This window comes from Rana temporaria, chromosome 3 (genome assembly GCF_905171775.1).
Source record: "Rana temporaria chromosome 3, aRanTem1.1, whole genome shotgun sequence".
Lineage (NCBI taxonomy): Eukaryota > Metazoa > Chordata > Amphibia > Anura > Ranidae > Rana > Rana temporaria.
In genome coordinates, this window is record NC_053491.1 from 376,829,239 (window position 1) to 376,855,618 (window position 26,380).

The 26,380-nt window shown below is 44.0% G+C and overlaps 1 protein-coding gene across 6 annotated transcripts in view; it reads left to right on the top strand.

Moving 5' to 3' along the window:
* The window catches only part of ITPR2 (inositol 1,4,5-trisphosphate receptor type 2), a 499,601-nt gene that overhangs the window by 313,020 nt on the left and 160,201 nt on the right, over positions 1–26,380 (top strand). For 4 of the 6 annotated variants that reach the window (XM_040345602.1, XM_040345605.1, XM_040345604.1 and 1 more), the window contains 3 exons: positions 18,794–18,902; positions 19,909–20,099; positions 22,172–22,352. In XM_040345602.1, the coding sequence (XP_040201536.1) occupies positions 18,794–18,902; positions 19,909–20,099; positions 22,172–22,352 (481 nt within the window). The remainder of the gene's footprint in view (positions 1–18,793; positions 18,903–19,908; positions 20,100–22,171; positions 22,353–26,380) is intronic. The other 2 variants (XM_040345603.1, XM_040345607.1) reach the window with 1 other exon arrangement.

Sequence of the window (26,380 nt, forward strand, 5' to 3'; positions counted from 1 at the left end):
ATACCCATATTAGTGGCCATGGTTTTGGAATGGAATGTCTGACAGGAGCATATATATGTAATTTTCAAGTTAACACAACATACCTCTGCAGAAGATGAAAATGATATCAATCACTGACTATGCTGAGTCAGTTTAAATGCTAAATCTTACTTACTGCCGGACTATAGTGTACCTCTAACTACTTCAGGTTCACAAATGGAGTGCCTGTAAGGTTTTATTTTTCTGTATGTAAGTTTGACATAGGCCAGCACGAGTGCTTGCTCTGGCTTTCTCAGGGCTTCGGTGAAAGGCCTCTTTGTCGGCAGGTTTGGCAGCAAGCGCGGTGTTACCAGCAGGAATCCTAAAATCACAAGTGACCTGTTAACACCCTCCATGTCTCCAGGCTGAAGATCCGCCAGTGACTTGGTGGAGCAAATAGAGCCATTAAAATCCTGGACTCTGCTCCTAATTCTATTGGATTTTATTTCTCCCTTAAAGGAAACATCCCACAACTTAAAACTGCAGTATTACAATTCTGGGTTAATGAGTTCTGTCATCTTCTCTGGATATCATTGTCCTGTCACTAGCATATTTCCAAAAATCCAAAGAAGGCAGCTTTCATATGAGCCTTTTACATTAAAAGGAAACTCTTTGGAGGAGGGGAGAGCTACCTGCATCCCGGTGTGTGAACCTGCAGTTGGACCCAGGGCCGTTTGAAGGAATTTGGAGGCCCCAAGCAAAATGGACATGGAGGCCCCCCCAACAATCAGTGTGCACTTCCTGTCAGTCCGGCCGGGAAAAGGAAAATTAATCTCCTGTAATACGCGGTACCCGGCCGGACTGACAGGAGGAAGGAAGAGGAGCTCGGCCACGCTACAGGAAAGGGGAAGAAGTGACAAGAGAGGCAGCGGTGCTGCAGCCACCTGAGGCCAATCGGGAAGCTGGTCCTGAAACCCAATTGGCCCCGGCCAATTGATTCTCAGGACCCACTTTCTGTTCGGCCTGGAGGAGAAGGAACGGCCCCGGAGCGAGGAGTAGCAGCCCTACCCCGGATCCTTGTCATATGCCTAAGGTAAGGAGGCCTCTGATCACCGCCTTCCCGTTCATCGCCCATGGAGGGGGGCAATCACCGCCTTCCCGTTCATCGTCCATGGTGGGGGGCAATCAGTGCCTTCCTGTTCGTCTCCCACGTGGGAGGGGGATTGCTGCCTTTGCATCCGTCTCCCAGGGGGGTGGCGTTGGTTTGCTGCCCCCCCAAACATTGAGAACCAGCTGCCACTGCCAACAATCAACCTCTGTCGAGCAGAGATGGCCACACACTGACTGAAAATTCGGACGCTCCCTGCTTAACCTGTCAAATTTCAATCTGTCCATGTCCAGATTTACACTAGGCTGCTGAGGACTACTAAGCTGCGACAGGAGACTGCTAAGCACTGTTATCAAGAGACTGCTGAGGAATGTCGACATGTAATTGCTAAGGATTGCCAACATGGGACAAGACAGTACTGGGGACTGTTGCAAGAGAGCGCTAAGGATGACAGTCACATCCCAAGAGATTTTTGCTTCCCTAAAAAGCACTTTCCATGTTACTGTAAACCAGTGTTTTTCAACTTTTTTTCTGTTAATGCGCCCCTGAAATGAGACACTGTTAGGGACATTCCCTATGATACACAAGACGACTGGAGACTGCCAAACTGTGACAGAGATTGATCAGGACTCATTCTGCTTAAAGAGGAACTGCAGTCTGCTCAAATAATTTGTAAAAAAAACAGCTTTGCTATTCTGAAGCTTCCCTCCAACCACTTTGCATATTATTTTATATATATTGTGATTCTGTACTTGCCAAATATGCTGCAGAAATCTCCCCCCACTGACTTCAGCCATTTTAACTGTGGGCAGCTGAAGCTGCTGTCAGTTCACTTCCTGGATTTACACAGACACACACCTTTAGCTCTGCAGCTCTCATTGGCCCTCTTATGACTCACCCCCCCTTTCCTGGCAAACTCTCAGGAGAGTGTGTGTGAGAGAGAGAGGTTTGCATGATGTCATTAGCCTAGGCTTTTTACCAGACAAGAAACAGGAAGTGGACTGTATAAGGAATTTACTGGCAGAAATTTTTTTTTTTTACTATCCAACATTAAAACAACAAGGGCAGAAGATTTAATAAATGGAAACAATTACTGAAATTCCGTTTTAAGAACTTCTGACAAGAGACATCTGTTTACTATGGATTTGTAACAGAAGACTGCTTAACCACTTCAGCCCTGGAAGAATTGGCTGCCCAATGACTGGGCCATTTTTTGCACCGCTTTAACTGACAATTGCGAAGCTGTACCCAAGCAAAATTTACATCCTTTTTTTCCCACAAATAGAGCTTTCTTTTGGTGGTATTTGATCACCTCTGCGGTTTTTAATATTTGCGCTATAAACAAAAGAAGAGCGACAATTTTGGGGGGAAAAAAACACATTTTGTACTTTCTGCTACAATACACACATTTTTTCCTCAGTTTAGGCCGATATGCAACACTAGGGGGCAATCAAGGGGTTAAATGTGTTCCCTAATGTGTGTTCTAACTGAAGGGGGATGGGACTAACTAGAGGAAATTACAGATCATGGTTCCTAGCTATTAGGAACTCACGATCTGCATTTCCTCACTGAACAAAACAGGGATGTGTGTGTTTACACACACACGTCCCTGTTCTGCCTCTCGTGCCAGGAGATCGCTCGTGGCTGGCGGTCATTGCGACCGCCAGTCGCGAGCATCGGCACTCCTGCAATGCATCGGGCGCTCGCGCGCACCTGCTACCACCGCTTACAGCGACCAACGTACAGCTACGACGGTTCGCCCAGCGGAGCCAACCTGCAGCGGCTGGTCTGCAAAGCGGTTAAAGTGATTGTAAAACTTTACATGAATGAAATACTGATGCGCTCGTATTAGCTCATGTGCAATGTGAATCGTACATATAATCAAACAATAAAAATTGGTGAAGACAACTCTTAATATATATGTGAGTAGATCATGAAAAAGTCCTGATGATTGGATCAATCAGTCTGCAGTGCTCCTTCCCTAATTGCCAAAATCTCACCTTAGTGTGATCAGGTATACATCAACCTCCAGCAGCGATCAGATGTTTCCAGTTTCATTCAGTCACATGCAAAAAGAGGAGGAAAGGAAACATAGCGCAATATTGTACCATATAGATGTGGATAAAGGCTGCACTTAGTGCACTCACGTATCCTCGCTTGTATTATAGACAGGGTGTGTTGCCGCTCAGTTTAAAAGGACTCCTCACTCGGGATAGACATCCGATGGTCCGTCACTGTAGGCTCCTCCCCCACGCGTATCGTCACTCGTCACGTGACTTAATCATGGGTATTCTTTACATATACCCACAGAAGTGTATACCCTCAGAGGATACACAGAGATGGAACAAATCCTCCTACATAAGTTTTATCTGCAGCCCTTTCTTCTCTACAGCCTTCTAAAGCACATATTTTAAGCAGCATGTCTCAGCTCTAGAAGGCAGGGGTGGGCATCTGATGTCACACACTGCACTGCACAGAAAGGATAGCTAAGTGTAATCTGAGACCTCAGTGGAGGGAATGGACACACCCCCTCCTACACAGTCTCATTGGAAAACAATTACCTTCTCAGTCCTGGAGGGGGACAGGAATCCCCAGGATTCTGTGGCACAACCTCAGTCAGAAGTGACTCTTGCAGAGGGAGGAGAGAGCAGATAGGAAGCACACTAGGTGCTTTGGATTGAGTTTAGTATATACACTGTGAAGGGATATGTTTTGTTCATTTTTAATTTCAGAGGTTTATTACCACTTTAACCTGAAATGTTTAAAAACGGATTCATTTGAATATTTGTGCTGATGTGCTGGAGAACTTTCGTATTGCTGAGTACATCTGATCTGCTACAAGAGACAACCCTATTGTTATCTATATTACCGTATTTACCGGCGTATAACACGCACCCTAACTTTAAGAGGGCAGTATCGGGAAAAAACTGCCACAGCCCCCTGCGTATAATACGCAGGCACAGTTTACCCTCTATTTTCAGGGTAAAAAAGTGAGTGTTATACGCCAATAAATACAGTGGGCCGGATTCAGAAAGATGAGTGCATCTTTCTTCCTACGTTACGCCGCTGTAACTTTGGGCGCAAGTTCTGTATTCAGAAAGAACTTGCACCCTTAGTTACGGCGGCGTAACGTATGTGTTGCGGCGTAAGGCCGCCTAATTCAAATGGGGATGTTGTGGGCGTGTTTTACTTAAATTTGAGTTGACCCCACGTTTTTTACGTTTTTTTTAACTGCGCATGCGCCGTCCGTAAAATATCCCAGTGTGCATTGCTCTAAAGTACGCCGCAAGGACGTATTGGATTCGACGTGTACGTAAATGACGTACAGCCCTATTCAACTTATGCAATCAACGTAAAATTTCAAAACTCGGCGCGGGAACGACGGCCATACTTAACATTAGCTACGCCTCATATAGCAGGGGTAACTATACGTCGGAAAAAGCCTAACGTAAACGACGTAAAGAATTGCCCCGGCCGAACGTACGTTTTTGAATCGCCGTATCTACCTAATTAGCATATTCCTCGCGTAAACATACGGAAGCGCCACCTAGCGGCCAGCCTGAAAATGCAGCCTAAGATACGACGGTGTAAGACACTTACACCTGTCGGATCTTAGGGATATCTATGCGTAACTGATTTTCTGAATCAGGCGCATAGATACGACCTCCCGCACTCAGAGATACGACGGCGTATCAGGAGATACGCCGTCGTATCTTGTGTCTGAATCTGGCCCAGTATATATAGAGTTTGCAGGGTCTTTGAAGTGTTTCAATACATTTCACATACAAACTATACATCATTTCGTATCTTGTGTATGAGTACTAGTGCATATTAAGATGTAATCTTTTAAGGGTAAGGCTGGGCAGGAAAAATAACAAGTGGTCTCTTTTCATGTAATTCACCTGATATCTCGTCGCAGATTAATTTGCTTAGCAACACATGCTATTTTTGGATGGAAAAGGTTAATGGTAAGTATCAGGTGAGTGTGACATATCTTCCGGTAAGTTATATGGCCTGAGTTCTCTAACTTGTCTCTGCAGCGTAACGAATAAATAAATTGGATTGCTCCTGATTTATTTTCGTAGCTCGCCACGTCCTCCCACCAGAGCAACCTAAATATTATTTGGCCGGGGACTTGATGGTGATTCTGCGCCAGTCTGTGACAATCTGCTTTTCTAGTATTATTTTTAATTTCACACTGGCTTTCATGCAATTTTTTTTTTATGTGCTTTGTTGCCTTAGTGCTGCAGAGTTAAGGGGAACAAGCAATCTACATCTTTCCCCCTTTGTTCTTAAATATCAGGCCCACCGAGGTATGAACGCCTCGGCGCTCACGGCCATAAATCTAGCAGTCAGGGTTTTCCGTAGCACCGGTCGAACAGAAACATTTTTCAAAGTCAGCAGCACCATCCGCCGAGCTCTGCATCTTCCAGTCGCTGTGGGAGCAAAGTGTGCTTCTTTTATCTCCTAAATCATCTCTGAGATCCTCTGTGGCTCCTCCTGGTGCCAGCTCTCAATGCAGTGCTGCCAGGACGCGCGGTATGGCTGCCAGGACCAAGATAAATCTCTTCATTATTGGCATCTGTTTTGCCTCGTTTCTCTCTATTTCTTTCCTCTCCCTGTTCTCCCTTGTTCCCTCCGTCTTCTTGAATCATATTGCCACGTGCGCCTGGTTGGATCGCAGTAACACCATCGTGCACGCTGTGGCCAGGTGTTTGGGTACGTTGGCAAGTTGCGTCATTAAAAGGTTTTAAAGAGGATCTTCGAACAGATGCTTGAGAGACGCTGGGAGCTTGGGTAGAAATAGTTGTTCTCTTATTGTTTGTGTGGCTTTATTTCTGGCCTTGAATTTCAAGTAGTTTTATTTAATTGAAAAGCATTGAAAACCTTTCCTCCGTATGTAGCAATCATGAACTGACTGTGTGGGCCCTTGTGGAAATGTAGGAACACGCAAATGTGTAGAAATGTATGTCATACAAACCTGATCTGCAGAGTTTGTCTACATCTCTCCCCAAACCCATTTTAACAATAATGCCGCGTACACACGATCGGATTTTCAGTCGGGAAAACCTTGGATGGTTTTTCCGACGGAATTCCGCTCAAGCTTGGCTTGCATACACAGGGTCACACAAAAGTTCTCTGAACTTTCGAGCGTTAAGAACGAGGTGACGTACAACACTACAGCGAGTTGAAAAAATGAAGTTCAATGCTTCCGAGCATGCGTCAAATTGTTTCCGAGCATGCGTCGGAATTTTGCGCGTCGGAATTGCTACAGACGATCGGATTTTCCGATAGGAATTTTTTTCCATCAGAAAATTTGATAACCAGCTCTCAATCCTTTGTTGGCGGAAATTCCGACAGCAAAAGTCCGATGGAGCCTACACACGTTCCGTTCAAAAGCTCACATCGAACTTTTGCTGTTGGAATTTCCCATCGTGTGTACGGGGCATTAGGGTGTTAAAAGAGTCTACTGTGGTATAAGAATCTTTTATATTGCAGTTCCTGAGCCACATTCACAGAGATGCTATCGCATGGCAATCCCTGTTCCTGATCCACATAGTTTCTTTCTACAACCCTAATACCCTAAGCAAAACTCACTTTAACTGCTTCTGTGTAGCAAGGGACTGCTATGTTACAAGAGATTGCAACCATTTGGAGCTTAAAGGGGTTGTAAAGGTAAAAGTTTGCATCCGCGCCGAATGCACTGCACATGCGCCGTCCCTAAATTTCCCGCCGTGCATTGCGCTAAATGACTTCGCAGGGACGTAATTTTTTTTAACATAGACGTGAATTACGTCCATCCCGATTCACGGATGACTTACGCAAACAAAAAAAAAATTCAAATTAAACGCGGGAACGATGGCCATACTTAACATGGCAGGTCTAACTAAACGCAACGAAATACCAGCTTTAACTATACGCCGGAAAAAGCCGACTAGAGACGCCGTAAAAAAATGAGGCACAGTGCTGGGGATTGGAGTGTGGGCAGACACAGAGGGGTGGGGGCAGGAGGAAGAGGAGCAGATTGATCCCTCTCTCCTCTCCCATCTGTATGTAGGGGGGATTGATAATGCTGGTTTTGAGCAGTCTGAAAGAGAGTGTAACGGACTCTCAGTTTAGACATTTGGAGCCAGCAACCATGTCGGGAAGCCATAGTCCAGTCTGAATAATGTGTTCGGGTTTCAGGCAGTTTGACACATGATTCCAAACCCGAACTGTCCAGGTGAATCCCGGACAGGTGGCAACCCTAGTGTGGGGGGAGTCACACACTGGAGCCGCAATTAAAACTTTTGCACATGTAACTATCAGCATGTTCCTTTTAAGCCTATTTTGCTACTTTGTTCCTGATGTTTAGACAGTTTAGGTAGAAAAAGCATGATTAGGTAGAAGCAGATGCTTCAAAACTTAACAGTGGCCCCTTAATTTTGCCCGCTCGAATATATATTCGCATAGCCGTAATTATAAAGTCGAGTGCTTGCCTCTGATTGTACTACAAAGCCACCCTAATGTCACCGTCTAAAAAATAAAAAATAAAGATTCATCAGAATCCCTTGTGATTGCCGGCTGCTTAACATCAGGGCTTGATTGCAGTGGCGGAGTCGTGACGGGCGGCGCTTCAGGAGCCCCAACAAAGGGTTAAAGGAGCGCAATTTGTAAACTCTTCTAAATCACATCTAGGCAATCCGGAGAGACGACATTAAGTGTGAAGGTTTTTTTTTTTTTTTTTAGACATAATATGGATATTGAATAATGTTTCCCAGAAAAATGAGGCACTTGTTTTAGTAAATTGTAAATTCAGGATTTTTTTTTTTTTAAAGTAGGTAGCACTTTAGCATGGCAGATGATTCGCCAGGTTTCACATGATGAAGCACTTTGGGTAAAATTCGGGAGATGCTATTAATTGTAATGCATCTTCATTCTTCCATGCAAGCAAGATGAAAAGTTTTCTGTTCTCTGGGAGATGTTGGGAAGAGAGTTATTACGCCGATTATCAATTAACACCTTTCGCCACCAAAGCCTGCGATGAGCAGCTGAGAGAGGGGATGGATGATAAACGCAGGTTAGTATAGGATTCTGAGTGGACTGGGGCTTCTCTTGTGACTGCTGACCCTGAAGAGGGTAATATAGACATAAAGCCTAATGCCACGTACACACGACCATTTTTCGGGATGAAAAAAATGACATTTTTTTTAAATGTCATTAACCACTTAAGACCCGGACCTTTAGGCAGCTAAAGGACCTGGCCAGTTTTTGCGATTCGGCACTGCGTCACTTTAACTGACAATTGCGCGGTCGTGCGACATGGCTCCCAAACAAAATTGGCGTCCTTTTTTCCCCGCAAATAGAGCTTTCTTTTGGTGGTATTTGATCACCTCTGCAGTTTTTATTTTTTGTGCTATAAACAAAAATACAGCGACAATTTTGAAAAAAAATCTATATTTTTTACTTTTTGCTATAATAAATATCCCCCAAAAATATATATATATAAAAAAAAAATTCCTCTGTTTAGGCCGATGCGTATTCTTCTACCCATTTTTGGTAAAAAAAACGCAATAAACGGTTTAGCGTTTACAAAATAGGGGATAGTTTTATTGCATTTTTATTAATTATTTTTGGCGGCGATCAGCGATTTTTTTCGTGACTGCGACATTATGGCGGACACTTCGAACAATTTTGACACATTTTTGGGACCATTGTCACTTTCACAGCAAAAAATGCATTAAAAATGCATTGTTTACTGTGAAAATGACAATTGCAGTTTGGGAGTTAACCACAAGGGGGCGCTGAATGGGTTAAGTGTGACCTCATTTGTGTTTCTAACTGTAGGGGAGTGTGGCTGTAGGTATGACGTCATTGATTGTGTTTCCCTATAAAAGGAAACACGATCAATGACGGCGCCGCAGTGAAGAACGGGGAAGCTGTGTTTACACACAGCTCTCCCCGTTCTTCAGCTCCGGGGAACGATCGCGGGACTCCAGCGGCGATCGGGTCCACGGGTCCCACGGTCACGGAGCTTCGGACCAGGGCGCAACCCATGGCTGGGCACTTAGAGGACGTACCTGTACATGCTTGTGCCCAGCCGTGCCATTCTGCCGACGTATATGTGCAGGAGGCGGTCCTTAAGTGGTTAAAAACGATGGTGTGTGGGCTCCAGAGCATTTTTCACAACGTAAAAAATGGGCATAAAAAATTTAGAACATGCTCTAAATTTTCACGTCATTTTTAACGTTGTCGTTTTTAACGTCGTAAAAAATGGTCGTGTGTGGGCTTTAACGACTGAAAAAAACACGCATGCTCAAAAGCAAGTTATGAGACAGGAGCACTCGTTCTGGTAAAACTAGCATTCGTAATGGAGATGGCACATTCATCATGTGTATGCGGCATAACATTTAGTTTGTTAAAGCACATTGGGGTTGATTTACTAAAGACAAATCCACTTGCCGAATGCGCAATAGCCAAATAATGGCTAGTTCTGGGTGGCCGTCATATGGCGGCCTTCTGTGATCACGGCCGCTGTGATCACAGTGTCCAGTTACTGATCACAGATTGAGGTAAAGGGCCAATCAGCAGCTCTTTACCATGTGATCAACTGTGTTCAATCACAGCTGATCACGGATATAAATACAAGCCAGTGATCGTCACTCCTTTCCTCCTTTTTTCGGTCTTTATTTATTTATTAAGATAAAAAAAATTAATCCCAGTGGTGATTAAATACCACCGAAAGAAAGTTCTATCTGTGTGAAAAAAATTATAAAAATATTTTGTTTTGGTACAGTGTTACATGACTGCGCAAATGTCATTCAAAGTGCGACAATGCTGAAAGCTGAAAATTGGCCTGGGCAGGAAAATTTTTACCAAATACCATACCTATACCATTTACCATTTAAAAAAAAATTGAAATTGATGGCAGCCATAGATGTGCGCAGCGTATTGCATTAGGGTGTGCACCCCAAATGTATTAAAACATGGACGGTGTCAGTAGAGCAGTGGACTTGTTAGTAGAGCAGAGGTTGGTGTCAGTAGGGCCGTGGACAGTGTCAGTAGCTTTTTACTTTTATTATTTTAATCTTTTTATTTTTTACCATTTTTTTTCGGGCTATTGGTGCAATATCAGCAAGGGGAATCTGCACCTCAAGCAGTGATTAGGGTGTGCCCAGGCACACATCCTGTGCACGCCTATGATGGCAGCAACATGGGGTCAATTCACTAAGAGTTAATTAACAGCAAATAAAATGCGGTAAAATAGCGTTTGCGTTAAAGTTATAAAAGCAGTCGGTTTTTTTTTAACCTTAAAGCGGAGTTCCGGACACAATTTCACTTTTTAAATATAAATACCCCTGTAATACACAAGCTTAATGTATTCTAGTAAAGTTAGTCTGTAAACTAAGGTCCGTTTCGTTAGGTTGTTACAGCATTTAGACACTTTATAAAATAGAAATTGACTGGGGCCATCCTAAGTGTGGGCATCATGAAGCCAGACTGTATGACTTCCTGGATTTCAGCCTTGCAGATCTCGCACATGCTCAGTGCTGCACAAGCAGTGTAATAGGTTTCAGATCAGGTTTCAGCACCTGTACTGTCCAAGTCACATGATTCTTCGAGACTGGGGAGTGCACAGACTCCTGGAAAGTTACACCCACTACATTCCCAGGAGTCTGTGCTGTGTAGGTTAGGAAGCTTAAGCACCTAGGTGCAGGAAGTGGGAAGATTAACTATTCTGCCTAGCAACAACACTTTGAAGGCATCTAAAAAAAAAAATTATTTTCTTAAAAGACTAATGACATTTTTTTTAAAACTACTGATGTAATGTTATATTTATGGGTGGAACTCCACTTTAATGCATCCCCCCAAGCCCCTCTAAATACTTCTCTGAGCCTGATCTCGATCCAGCAGTGTGCACAAGAGTGAGGCTCTCTTGGCTCTCTCTCTCTTCATTGGCTCAGACACAGCAGCAGGAGCCATTGGCTCTCCTTGTTGTCAATCACAGCCAGTTAGGGCTCTTTCACACAGGACGGATCCGTGATGATCCGCCCTGTGAACCTCTGCTTGCTTAGAGGGGATCGCTTCGCTGATCCCCGCTGAGCCGGCGGATGATAGGGCGGTCCCCGCACAATGTGCAGGGACCGCCCTGTCAGATCTCCGCTCTCCTCTATGGGGGGGATCGGATGAACACGGACCGTCTGTCGTTGTTCACCTGATCCGATCTGCAGACGGATGGAAAAATACGGTTTTCCTCTGTCTGCAGAATCGGAGGTTTGCTGACCCGGATGAGATCGGGTGTCAGCGGATGTTCATCCACCGAGACCCGCAATCTCATGGGGATCAATGTATGTCCCTTTTCCATTCGTAAACGGATGGATGAAAAAGTGGACCTAAGGAGGGAGCGGGCTGGGGGGGCGGGACTGGGCCTCACTCTGTGTGTCGCACTCAATGTGGGGGGAGGAGCACCGAAAAGAGGAGAATCAAGGCTGCTCTTTGGTTTTGCCCACAGCAAGCAATGAATAACATGTTTATGTTCAAAATATAAAGATCATATAGCTATCAGGAGCTTTGTGGACATTTCATGTTATTGAAGACTGCAAGACCTTATCTGGTAGACTTCCAATCAACTAGGATTAGCAAGATACTAATGTTGTACAACTCTACAATGTAAGATGCAGATACTCTATAATTACTTCATTCAAATATGTATGTATGTATCCATCTGGCAGTATATACACTTATATATTTTCTATATAGTCCTGAATATAAGAGAAAAGGGTCATTTTGTCCCTTTAGCAATCTATTACTTGGTATCTGTCTCTGTATACAGAGTTTACAGTCCAGACACTGCGGCAGATTCAGGGTGTCTTTTTGGTCGGGGAGACTGAATTTTTTTTCCCCCGTCGTGTTTACAATGCCTGACTCCTACACTTAAAGTCGTGTGCTGTCTCCATGGTAACTGTGTGTCCTACATGGCGTTCGCCGCCGAGTCAGCCCACACAGGTCAGAAGAGACGCACGCCCTGCAACTGATTTCATTTATTATCCTTTAAAGGCCAGACCTTGGGAAGAGGCAGACAAATCTGGCTCATTCTTCCCGTCTGCGCTGTCTCCCTGGGCTTCGCTCTGAAGACGTCTGGTGGCTGCGCTGCAACGTGTAGCGATGGGGAAGGGGGGTAGTCAGATATTCCGGGCACAGTCTAGTGCATTATTAAATAGTTAATTGTCTGGGATTGTGTCTGATGGTGTGATGACAGTTCCGAGACTTATAGAAAATGTTTGAAAAGTTTTCATAACTTTGATTTCAATTGGAAACAGCTTTTAAGGGCTGATCCTGTAAGTTACAGGGGTGCTGCGATCAGATGTGACCATTTTACATTTGGATAGAATTGAGGGACGTGTCCTGATACTAAGTGTTACTAAAATTATTTGTGCCGTTGACTTGTCGTTAAGGTTCCCCTATCGAGATGGTTCCTGTAAGGACTGCACAGGCGCAATCCTTGCCGACGGAAATCTCCGAACCTCGGCCGGCATCCAGGCTCATTCCTTAACATTCCCGTGGATTGGAGGATGTTAAAAAAAGAGCCAGGAGGCCGAGTGAGCGGAGCGAGCCACTTTCCTCAAATTCCATGTCGTCCTGGATGCCGGTCGAGGTTCGGAGATTTCCATCGGCAAGGATTGCTCCTGCGCAGTCCTTACAGGAACCATCTTGATAGCCGGAACCATATTGTCAGATCACCGTTTTTGCTGTGCGGTTGCCTGTCTCTCTCTAGGGCTCATTCACACCACATCAGAAACATGGATGACAGCTGGTGCATATATAAATGACTCCTTTGTTTAATCTTAAAGCATGGTACACAGTAGAGCTCTCCTACACTATCATACTGTATGAAGTTACATTCACATAGGCACAGTCAGAGGGAGCAGAATTTTTTTATTTAAGATACGAGGGGCGTACAAGTCAAACCAGGACTTTTAAGCTTATATAATAAAATTTTATTTCAAGGAGTGGAAACTGCTTTTATTTTTTGACATACTCCCCTGCTACATTCATACACTTATCCCAGCGTTTAACCACTTGCCGACCACGCTATAATGCTAGCCAAATGATGGCCACAGCGATGCCTGCCATTTCTGAGAGGGCATCATATGACGTCCTCCCATGATCACGCCCACCGGACACAGCTGAAAGAGCTGATCACAGATTGAGGTAAAGAGACAGTCTGTGGCTGTTTACCACGTTATCAGCTGTGTCCAATCACAATCCAATAAATCAGTGTTCTGAGGAGAATTCCAACTCGCCAAAATCTCCAACTACGTCACTTCTGGTGACTCTCCAGCAGCTGTAATTGCAGATATTGACGAGTTACCCGTTTTCACAGAATACCGGCAGCATATACAGTGCGGTACAGGACGAGTTGGCTGCATTGAAAGAACACCGGGTAAGGAGGAGAAATGTTGACACCGCCTTGGAGGCGGCCATGTTGTTTGTTAGTAGCGGGCTGACTCACAATGTCCACTCATTATAACGTGTACCGTAGTGTATACGCTGCCGGTGCTCTGTGAAAACGGAAATCTCCAATTATTCCTGCTGGAAACTCACCATGAGTCCCCAGAAGTGACATGGTTGGAGAATTTGGCGAGTTGGAGTTTTTTGCAGAACACCAGTTATGAGCACTCATTTACTCATGCTGAAAGCATGAGGAGAGGAGAAGAGAGCAGATAACCGGCTTGTGTAAAAGGGATATGTACACTGATAATCAGATCACTGATTATCAGTGCAGTCCCAACAGTCCCCACCAGTGATGCCAATCAGTGCTACCTATCAGTGCCCATCAGTGCAGTCTATCAGTTCTCTTCGGTGCAACCTATCAGTGCCTCCTCATCAGTGCCCACCAGTACAGCCTTAGCACACATCAGTGAAGGAGAAAAATTACCTGTTTGCAAAATTTTATAACAAAATATGAAAACATTTCACCTTTTTTTTTTTTTTTTTTTTAAATGTTTGGTCTTTTTTTGTTTATTTAGCAAAATATAAAAAACCATTGGTGATTAAATACACCAAAAAAAGCTCTTTGTTATTCAAAGTGTGACAGCCCTGAAAGCTGAAAGCTGGCCTGGGCAGGAAGAGAGTAATATGAAAAAGTGTAGCGCTTATTTTTATGAAAATATATATATATATATATGTATATATATATATATATATATATATATATATATATATTTTTTTTTTTATAGGTATGTATATATATATATATATTTTTTTTATAGGTATGTATATATATATATATATATTTGTATATATATATATATATATATATATATATATATATATATATATTTGTATATATATATATATATATATATATATATATATATATATATATATATATATATATATACATACATACAATCTTAATTTCAGTGACACCAAGTGACTGAGTGTGATCCGTGAAAAAAATCTAAATAAATCAGGACGAAGCAGTCCTCTATTGTGACCACACACAAATAACAGTCCAAAAGTGTAGATAAAGGTTGAAATTAATGGGTGGACCCATTCACACACATCGCTCTTGCACTTTGTGATATGCCTATGATGTTCTTCCAAATGTGAGTGTTCATTTTTTAATCGTTTTAATAAATACTACCTTGTATTGTATCACACTATGTGAGTTTTTTTCCCATTACGCATGTTATGTGGTTACCGTAGCTCTGGCTCCAACAAGACTACATGTATTTACAATTCCTGGTGTTTACTGGAATTTGTGGTGCCAACTGATATGTGGATTCAGGATCAGCTGGATACATCTTGCTGACTGATTATATAAGCCTGTTTTAACTTGGGTGGTATAAACCTCACCAAGTCAACACCATCTGGTAAGCCTCCTCCTTACATCGGTGGTGGTGTCTCTATCCTTTCCCAGAGAGGGTCATATCCATGTGGGACTCTTCATTTCAACCTTGCAGGTTTTTTTCTACACTTTTGGACTGTTATTTGTGTGTGGTCACAATAGAGGACTGCTTCGCTCTGATTTTTTATTTATTTTTTCACGGATCACACAGTCATTTGGTGTCACTGAAATTAAGATTTCATATATATGTATGTTTGCAACAAACTGACTTTTTCACAAAAATAAGTGCTACACTTTTTCATATTCACCAGTTTTTGCTTTGCCTCAGCTGTGTTGGCAGCAAATTTTTGTGTCCACTTATTGCACAGTGCAGTATATAACATATATCATTTTTTGCACAGGAAGGGGGTAATAGTAGGCAGGGGTCAAGTCCTGGGGAAAAAAGTGTGGGAACTCCCACCCAAGATCCACTCCCCCACCAAAAAAAAAAAAATGATACGCTCATATGCATAATTACTAAATTGCATGTTTTTTTTGTTTTTTTAAGCAAGTTCTTTCTAAATCCCGCAATAACTCGCGGGAAAACCTCCGCAATGTCTCCTGGGAACAATGACAAAAGCTCCCAGGAGACATTGCGGCATTGAGGAAGTGACGGAATACCCGCACACTACCCGATGAATCCATATACAGGAAGCGGCCAATAACATAAAGGATTACTAAGGTTCGCCTGCCCCTGACAGTGACTCGAGCTGGGAATCCCTGCTTAGTGAAGGATTGGCTCAGGCGGCTCGGCTGCTCTAGTCCTGCAAAGGGAACTGAGTTCCTGCTGTGAAAAAAGTGCAGGAACTCTGTTTCCACGCTTTCCCGCAGGACTTGAGCCCTGCCAGTAGGCAAGTATTTAACTAATGCCTGGAAAGCTTTGGCATAGAAATATTTGTCAGTACACCTGAACCATCCTAGGACAATCGTAAATGATTGTGTTTACCCACCCCAAGTGTTTTCTCTTGTTCAATTTCAAGAGAGAATGTGTGTCGATTATCCAGGATCAGGCGTTCCACGTGCTGAATGTTCGCAGGAATGACTGATGTGGGCTGGGAACCACCACAGCCGGGATTGTCACTGACGAACGTACGGCCTTCTTTGAAACTGTTTCACCATTCAAATGTCTTGCTGCGGCTGACTGTCTCATGTCCGTATTATGCTTAAAGCTGAGTTCCACCCTAAAGTGGAACTTCCGTTCATCTGATTCCTTCCCCCCCCCCTCCGGTGCCAAAATTCGCACCTTTCGGGGGGAAGGGGGGACAGGATACCTGTCTTTGACAGGTATCCTTTCCCACTTCCGGGAGTCCGGGCTGTGGCCAGTGACGTCAGCGCGGGGCACCCTCCTCCTCCCCTGGCCGCTGGGCCAATAGGAGTGATGAGCAGGGCATCGCGCATGCACAGTACGTTTCCCGGCGATGTCGGTGGCAGCACCCAACAGCTAATGCCAACATCGAGGGACTCTAGGACAGGTAAGTGTCCATTTATTAAAAGCCAGCAGCTGCAGTATGTGTAGCAACTGACTTTTAATTATTTTTTTTTGTCCGGAACACCGCTTTAAAGTCTTTTGTGGATATCCACAGGTTTTACGCCTTGGTTCACAATAAACTTCATCACCAAACGCTGTTTAATGCATGCACTCTGTCTGCCATCTTGATTAACAGTCTCTCGACTGGCCTTCGACATGTGCGCCACCTATCAGTAATACGACACTCTTACCACTTACTACTGCGTGTAGCACTGGAACGTTAGCGTCTCTTTTTATACCTGTAAAATTAAAAGTCCGGGTCTGACTTTAGCATTTCTCTTATTATACGAGTAATGAAAACAAGTCCAAAATTTAAAAAAACTAAATTTAAAGCATGCAACCATTAAAAAAAAAAAAAAAATGATCAAAACTTCAGATTAACAGGTCTGATTTGAGATGTATACTTTTCATGTACGGTTAAATACTACTTCCATGAAGGAATATGATAAGATGCCAAGAAAAAAGTGCTTGTTCATTCAACAGTTCATGAAATGATGCAGAAGAATGTCTTTTCTGAGTGCATTAGTGTCTAGATTACTGACACAATATAATACAAATCTAGGCACGGACATTTTATAATATTATCTGATGTGTCTAGGTGCAGCGAAGAGCTCCCAACACTACACACATATCTTTGGGAGATTTTTTGGTGAATCTTTCAGTAACTTTATTCTGCATAAATACCAGACCCGTCTCAATATTTAGCAACCATAGTCATGCGCACAGGGTGTGCCTGGGCAAACCCTATTTACCCTGTACTATGCAGATTCCCCCTGCTGCTTGGCTGCAGAGAAAGAGACTGGGGAATCTCTGTCCTCAGTCCTTTTCTCTATCTCAAAAGTGAGACAACATCCCTTGTAATAGGAAATGTGTGTGACAGGTCCTCTTTTTGGAGAGATGCAGGGTCAAAAAGACCCAGCATCTCTCCTCCAGGCTGGAAAGCATGAGATCGGTGAAAAAAATGTCACCGATCTCATGATTACTGTTGCTTACTAGCCGCAATCGCGGCTTTGTTTACTTACGGGGACCCGGGCGTGACATCATCACATCGCGCCCGGGCCTCAGACGGTCATAGAGATGACTGGTGACCATTTTGTCACCAGTCATCTCTATGCTTCCTGCCTGCGCCAGACGATTCTTTCTCCGGGCCCCCGATGGCGGCGGGAGGGGGGGATGTCCCCTCCCGCCGCCTATAAGAACGATCAAGCGGTGGAACCGCTGCTATGATCGTTCTTATGGTGCGCAGGATCGCCAGCACTAAAGAATGATATCTGAATGATGCTTCTAGCTGCAGGCATCATTCAGATATCCCCCTGCAAATCCCAGAACGTCATATGACATCCACCCAGGATGGGAGATCCAATCTGTGGATGTCATATGTCTATGGGCTAGTATTGAAGTGGTTAATAATATTACTCAGCAATAACAGTGTGTCTTGAAAAAGAGATTAACATGCTGTCTTCTGTACACAAATGTTCTATTTTTGAACTGTTATATTGTTTGTTATCATTGTTTATTCCTGCCTTGTCTTAGACCCCTGTCACACGGACCGACCGTTTGGGTCCACCTGTTTTTTTTTTTTAGGCGAAACATCCATAGCTCTCTATAGAGCGGCGAATGTCAACGGACATGTAGTCATTGACAGCCGCCGACATACAATCCTGTCTGCTAAAAACAGACGTATAGGGATCTGTCGATTGGATCGGGTGACAGTTGAATGAAAATGGACAGGCAGTCTGTTTCCATCCAACAGCCCATAAGGGACAGCAGACCAGACATGGACCTATCATCCGCCTGCTCAGCAGGGACCAGCGGAGAGATCCCATGCGGGTGGATCTGCTGGCAGACTCCGACAGTGTGAAAGGGGCCTGAAGGCTTCATTTACACTTGCAGTGTTCTCTGAGAAGTGATCGGTGTTCAGATCACTTTTCAGAGAGCATTTGACAGGTGGTTAGGAGGTGTTGTATTTGGTTCTCGCCACCTGTTTTAAATGCTGGACTACCGTGCAATTGCAGCCTAGGTGAATAGGTCACGACAGGCGGCCAACATATAATCCCTGCTACGGCTGCAAAGAAAGACCATGCAGCCGTGGCATGCATACACCCTCTGCCACTGTCTTTCCAGCGGGTGAGGACTTGTAAAAACACAGCTCAACCACAGGGTCCTACGCCCCTTCACCGAACCTCTAGTGTAAATGAGCTTTAACTCCATACCTATAAGAAAATCTAGACGTTGTCCTTGGGGGTCAATTTAATTAGTTGTGTAATTGTGTAATTGTGAATTGATGTTTCATATGCTTATATGAATTTTTACTTTCATTCTACAGGGTGTCACGCTGCGCAAAATACTTCTGAATCGTTACTTCAAGGGTGACTACGGCTCCTCTGTGAACGGGCCGCTAACAGCAGGATATGTGAAATCCGGAGCAGTAGCCGGTAATTGTGATTTTCTTGTGGCTTCTGTTAGGGCTTAGGGGACTTATTCAGAGGAGAACTGGGTGACAGTGTATGGTCAGATAAGACCAAAATCAAGCTCTTTGGCGTCAACTCAAATCATCCCCACCGTCAAACATGGAGGTGGAAACATTATGCTTTGGGGGTGTGACAGGTCAACTTCACTGCATCAAAGGGACGATAGACAGGGCCATGTACCATTAAATCTTGGGTGAGAACCTCCTTCCCTCAGCCAGGGCATTGAAAATGGGTCGTAGATGGGTATTCCAGCATGAGAATGACTTAAAACACACGGCCAAGGCAACAAAGGAGTGGCTCAAGAAGAAGCACATTATGGTCCTGGAGTGGCCTAGCCAGTCTCCAGACCTTAATCCCATAGAAAATATGTGAAGGGAGCTGGAGGTTCGAGTTACCAAATGTCAGCCTCGAAACCTTAATGACTTGAAGAGGATCTGCAAAGAGGAGTGGGACAAAATCTCTCCTGAGTTGTGTGCAAACCTGGTGGCCAACTACAAGAAACGTCTGACCTCTGCTCGAAAATAGTTTTCCTGACTTTTGCTTTCCAACACATACACTCTGCAATGTGCGGACACACAATACATCCAGCCCTCACTCTGGGAGTCTACAGGGTCATTCCCAATCAGCAGAAGCCCCATGGTAGGTAGACAGTGCAAAGGGCCAATAAGAGTGGTGACCTGGCTCAGATAACAGGGTGGCTGCAGCCAGTGTTAGCAGAGCAGAGGGTGGGGCTCCAGAGTGCTGCTGTGCCTGGCCAGGGGGCGGGACCAAAGACTTTTTTGCCCAGGGTCCAGTCAATAATAAAGACAGCCCTGGGACCAGGGAAAGTAGGCTGGGGAGGAAAGGGCTAGAGGAGCCTGTACAACTGTGGAAGAAAATTAAAGGGAATGCTGGAGTTCCACTTTAACAAAACACAATGGGGGAGTAAGAGAACAGAGGATCCCAAACACTAACTCTTTTGTCTGCTTTTCAGCCTTCTCCATCCCGGACAGTGACAAGAAGGCAGGGGCTTCCATGACAGATATTCAGTGCCTTCTGGACAAGGAGGGTGCTTCTGAACTGGTCATAGATGTCATTGTTAGCACCAAGAACGATCGGATATTTTCTGAAGGAATCTTACTTGGAATTGCGCTGCTGGAGGGTGGAAACACCCAAATACAGGTAAGAACAAAAACACCCCTTGATAGACCACCCACCTTCCAATATGGCTGCCTCTGTCTTCGGATATATCGTAACATCATTTGGCCTATCCCGTTCCAATCTGGAATTCACCAATATTTTAGCCTTTCCATTTTGAATGGAGCTTACCACTTAAATTTTATTTAATCTGCAGCGCTGTAATTTTCTGTATAATGCAATGCAATATGTCTACATGGAGGAATTTTGTACACACATGATATACAGAACGCCTCTCAGATATGTCATTTCCTGCTTGTGTGATTGGCACACATGATATACAGAACTCCTCCCAGATATGTAATTTCCTGCTTGTGTGATTGGCACACAGATGATGTACAGAACCCCTCCCAGATATGTCATTTCCTGCTTGTGTGATTGGCACACATGATATACAGAACGCCTCCCAGATATGTAATTTCCTGCTTGTGTGATTGGCACACATGGTATACAGAACGCCTCCCAGATATGTCATTTCCTGCTTGTGTGATTGGCACACAGATGATGTACAGAACACCCCCCAGATATGTCATTTCCTGCTTGTGTAATTGGCACACATGATATACAGAAAGACTCCCAGATATGTCATTTCCTGCTTGTGTGATTGGCACACAGATGATGTACAGAACACCCCCCAGATATGTCATTTCCTGCTTGTGTAATTGGCACACATGATATACAGAAAGACTCCCAGATATGTCATTTCCTGCTTGTGTGATTGGCACACAGATGATGTACAGAACACCCCCCAGATATGTCATTTCCTGCTTGTGTGAGTGGCACACAGATGATGTACAGAACACCCCCCAGATATGTCATTTCCTCCTTGTGTGATTGGCACACATGATATACAGAACGCCTCCCAGATATGTCATTTCCTCCTTGTGTGATTGGCACACATGATATACAGAACGCCTCCCAGATATGTAATTTCCTCCTTGTGTGATTGGCACACATGATATACAGAATGCCTCCCAGATATGTAATTTCCTGCTTGTGTGATTGGCACACATGATATACAGAACGCCTCCCAGATATGTCATTTCCTGCTTGTGTGATTGGCACACAGATGATATACAGTACGCCTCCCAGATATGTAATTTCCTGTTTGTGTGATTGGCACACAGATGATGTACAGAACGCCTCCCAGATATGTCATTTTGTGCTTGTGTGATTGGTTCACTAGTTTTCTGAGACATCTGCAGATACAAGTCAGATTTTGGGCATCCCCTGCAACAAACATATCAGTTTCGGTGGGATGCTCCTAGAGGGTTAATCACGTCTGCAGCCCCTGCCACTTTCCTCATTAGAGCCCTGCAAGTGCAGCAGCTGATTGATAATTATAAACTTTCCACATTTCACTTTTTCACTTTTCACTTTCCACATGGACACAGACGAACAAACAGCTTTTTCTTCAGAATAATAGATAGGAATCTGCAACAAAAAATATACATTTTTTAGGGTTACTCTTTAAAACTTGCAGAGGTTACGTAAGTAAAAAGGAAACTGTCATATTTTTCTAAATTTAAAGTGTCTCTTGTCCAGACTTTTTTCTTCAGTTTTGGATAGTAGATTCTCTTTCTGTTTTTTTTTCTCTTTGTGTCACCCCCCATTGTCTTCTTCTTTCTGTGCATGTGACTAAGTGTCCCCCGGACACATAGTCAAGCAGTTTTTATGGGGGACACATCACAACAAAAGCACTTCTTGTTAGTAGAGTAGAAGTCTGCAATCTCCATCAGCCTTTTATTGTTCACTGTATTCCTGAATTTTTCCTAATTTCCTGTCCTAGTTACCATGTTGTCCCTATCACAGGAAAGTAAGAGTAAATCTCCCCATTTTCCACTGTATCCAAAACAAAAAAAGAGTTTTGGCTGGAATTACACTTTAGAGATAAATTTCAATAAAACAGCTAAGAACACAATTGAAATGCGTTGGATGCTATTCAGAAAGTATTGTGATCCAGGCACCCCTGCCAGACAGCACAGCCAGGTCCCAATCTCACTTTTCTCTAATGCTTTTCAATGTGATACAACGTGAGTACATTTTTTTTCCAACAGAGTTCATTTTATCACCAATTAAACGAGCAGAAAAAATCTGAGAAGTTTTTCAAGGTCTTGTACGACAGGATGAAAGCTGCCCAGCAGGAGATCCGAGCCACTGTGACTGTCAACACCATCGACCTGGGCACCAAGAAGAAGGACGATGAATATGAGTCCATGTCTTTACCCAAGAAGAGAGGTAATGTTGAGAAAACTATACAGGGAGGGGGAGGCGTAAGTGACAGACACGTTTTTTTATTGTGTGCTGAGGTGCATTGCATCAAATCATCCTTTGCATTTTTAATGGTCCAGCAGTACACCCAAATGCACAGATATCGGCACCTGGAACATTGTTATTCACGCAGCTCACCACAGCACATGGTATTAAAGCGGGAGTTCACCCGAATTTTTTTTTTTAACATTAGATTGATGCTCATTTTGTCTAGGGGAATCGGGTAGTTTTTTTAAAATCGAAGCAGTACTTACCATTTTAGAGAGCGATCTTCTCCGCCGCTTCCGGGTACGGTCTTCGGGACTGGGCGTTCCTATTTGATTGACAGGCTTCCGACGGTCGCATACATCGCGTCACGAGTAGCCGAAAGAAGCCGAACGTCGGTGCGGCTCTATACGGCGCCTGCGCACCGACGTTCGGCTACTTTCGGAAAATCGTGACGCGATGTATGCGACCGTCGGAAGCCTGTCGGAAGACTGTCAATCAAATAGGAACGCCCAGTCCCGCAGCCTGTACCCGGAAGCGGCGGAGAAGATGCATCTCTAAAACGGTAAGTACGGCTTCGATTGTAAAAAAAAACACCCGATTCCCCTTGACAAAACGAGCCTCAATCTAATTAAGAACACATTTGTGGCACACTTCTAGTAACTTGAATGGACACGTTTGGCAAGCTTTACAAGTTGTAAAGCTTGCCAAATTCGCCAGGCGTTGCAGGCAATATCTAAATCAGCTTGAAGCAGTAGGCCTGTGTGTATGATTCTAAGATGGGCTGCCTTCAAGAAAAGAAAGAAGAATGTGACAGCACTTGTGGTTGTGGCAAGGGTTTAGCTAATAGAGGGGGGGGGGGGGGGGGCTTAAAACTTGAGCCTATGTATGGAGTGCAGAAGTCATGAGTATGTAATGTAAATAGTGCAGGGCTAGGGGGGGTGTAAATAATATGTAGTGCAGGGCAGAGGCATAACTAGAACCTTTAGGACCAGGGGTCAAGTCCTGGGGAAAAAAGTGTGGGAACTCCCACCCAAGATCCACCCCACCCAAGATCCACCCCCCCCCCAAAAAAAAAATGATACGCTCATATGCATAATTACTAAACTGCATGTTTTTTTTCCGATCCACTGTACCTTAGTAATCCTTTATGTTACTGGCTATAAGCAAGTTCTTTCTAAATCCCGCGATAACTCGTGGCAGACCTCCGCAATGTCTCCTGGGAACAATGACAAAAGCTCCCAGGAGACATTGCGGCATCGGGGAAGTGACGCAATACCCGCACACTACCCAATGAATCCATATACAGGAAGCGGCCAGTAACATAAAGGATTACTAAGGTTCGCCTGCCCCTGACAGTGACTCGAGCTGGGCATCGCCGCTTAGTGAAGGATTGGCTCGGGCGGCTCGGCTGCTCTAGTCTTGCAAAGGGAACTGAGTTCCCGCAGGACTTGAGCCCTGTTTAGGACCCCAGGGTTAGAAACCATAAGGGCCTTCCCTGACCCCTGGCCGTTTACCCCTTTTATCATTTTATTTATTTATTTACAATTTTATTTTGGGGAAATATCAGGAGTCTAAACAGACCTCTGATGTTTTACCTTTGGAACAGAGAAAGGAAATTAAGGGCACATCCCTCAATCTCCATCTCTGCAACTTTAACTGTGCATAATGAATGGATAGGAGTAGCTCTGTACAGAGCTCATGGTTCATTCACAAACTGAAGCATAGTAAACACAGTCCCTGAAAATGGAGGGGATTGGTTTCTCTATATGCCGCCCCTCCCTCTTATCCAGGTGTATTGGGGACCGCAAGGGCAATTGCAACCCCTGTATGTACGCCCCTGGTGTAGGGGTCAGTGGTGTGTAAGTGCAGGGGTCAGGTTTATGTAATATACATAGTTTAGATGTGCATGCTGTTTGCTTGTCCGTGTAAGCCACTGGGTGCTGAAGAATGTGTTGCGCTGTCTGTTAGACAATGGCATACCTTCCATCTTTACAGCATGACAAAAAGGAACACCCCCATGGGTGGAGGATATGCTACATATTAAAAGGTTGGCATTGCTACATTGCGCTGGAAATTGGGTGCAGCTTAAGGCTTGATTCACACTGCCGCAACTTGTCATGTGACTTAAGAGTTCAAAGTCGCATGACGAGTGGCACCCTATTAACATCAATGAAACTGTTCTAATCAGTGCGACTCGAGTTGCAGCAACTTAGAAAAAGGTGTTTGCACTACTTTGGGGCGACTTCATCGCAACTTACATTGACGTCTGTTAATGAAGGTGCAAGCGAGCTGCAATGAAGTCACGCAGGAGTTTGAAGCCGCATAGATGTGATGAGGGAGGGGGGAATTCCTCCAACAGCTCTCCCTGCTAATAGGACAGTCTACTGATGAGAAGTTTGAATACACCTATGTGTCTGTTACTGAATGTAGCCTACCCCTCCCTGTGTCATTATGCAAAGAAGTGGGGATGTCCCCTGGGTGTATATCTATGTACCTGTGTTCAAATACACAGTTAATATTCAGCAGCCAAAAGGAGTACTGCCTAGTTGTTGGTTGCAAGCGGTTGGAATATTTAAAATCTATATTCAGACTGGAAGGAAGCGATATACTGACGGAAGCACTCAAGCGGAGTGTGGAAAGCGATTCTGTGACAGTTACTATACACAGCTGCACCAGATTCTGTATACACCAGTTTTAGTAAATCTCCCCCGTCACTTTAGTTTTCGAAAATGTGCTGGTAAATAAATCCGGACAATGCCATCTGCATGTTTAGCCAGCAGATGTTAACTTGTAGTAATGGATCGATTTGACGCACTCCAGCCCAGAAAGTGATAAAAAAAACTTGATCTTTATTGGTCTTTTTATGGTGGCACTTCTCAAAGTACTGCGCAGGTAGCTCCTCCGCAGGTTTTATTTCCTTGTGTTGTCTCAACTAACTCTGTGGCAGTCATTATGGACCTTAATTACCATAAATAATTTGTATCTGTTGTTGAAAAGAAAACAACTGGTAATTAAACTTTTCAAGGGATTTTTTACATAATAATGATTCGGATGGACTGCTTTCGCAAAACAGAAAACACTGTAATGCCTCGAGAAAACTGCCTTTTTTTAGATTGGTCGGGAAAACCGGTCATGTCTATGCTCCCTAGCAGTTTTCCCGACAAGAAAACTGCCTGCAAAAAAATTTCAACCTGCTCTATTTTTTCTCGTCGTGTTTCCCGTCAGTCTTTTTCTCGTCACGAAAACCGCTCGTGTGTACAGTGGGGATCGAAAGTTTGGGCACCCCAGATAAAAATTTGTATTAATGTGCATAACGAAGCCAAGGAAAGATGGAAAAATCTCCAAAAGGCATCAAATTACAGATTAGACAATCTTATAATATGTCAAAAAAAGTTAGATTTTATTTCCATCATTTACACTTTCAAAATTACAGAAAACAAAAAAATGGCGTCTGCAAAAGTTTGGGCACCCTGCAGAGTTAATATCTTGTACTGCCCCCTTTGGCAAGTATCACAGCTTGTAAACGCTTTTTGTAGCCAGCCAAGAATCTTTCAATTCTTGTTTGAAGTATCTTTGCCCATTCTTCCTTACAAAAGTCTTCCAGTCTTCCAGTTCTTTGAGATTTCTGGGCTGTCTGTCACGCACTGCTCTTTTAAGGTCTATCCATAGATTTTCAATTATGTTGAGGTCAGGAGATTGTGAAGGCCATGGCAAAACCTTCAGTTTACGCCTCTTGATGCAATCCCCCGTGGATTTTGAGGTGGGTTTAGGATCATTATCCATTTGTAGAAGCCATCCTCTCTTTAACTTCAGCTTTTCACAGATGGCATCAAGTTACCATCCAAAATTTGCTGAAATTTTATTGAATCCATTTTTCCTTCTACTCGTGAAATGTTCCCTGTGCCACTGGCTGCAATACAACCCCAAAGCATGATTGATCCACCCCCATGCTTAACAGTTGGACAGAGGTTCTTTTCATTAAATTCTGTGCCCTTTCTTCTCCAAAC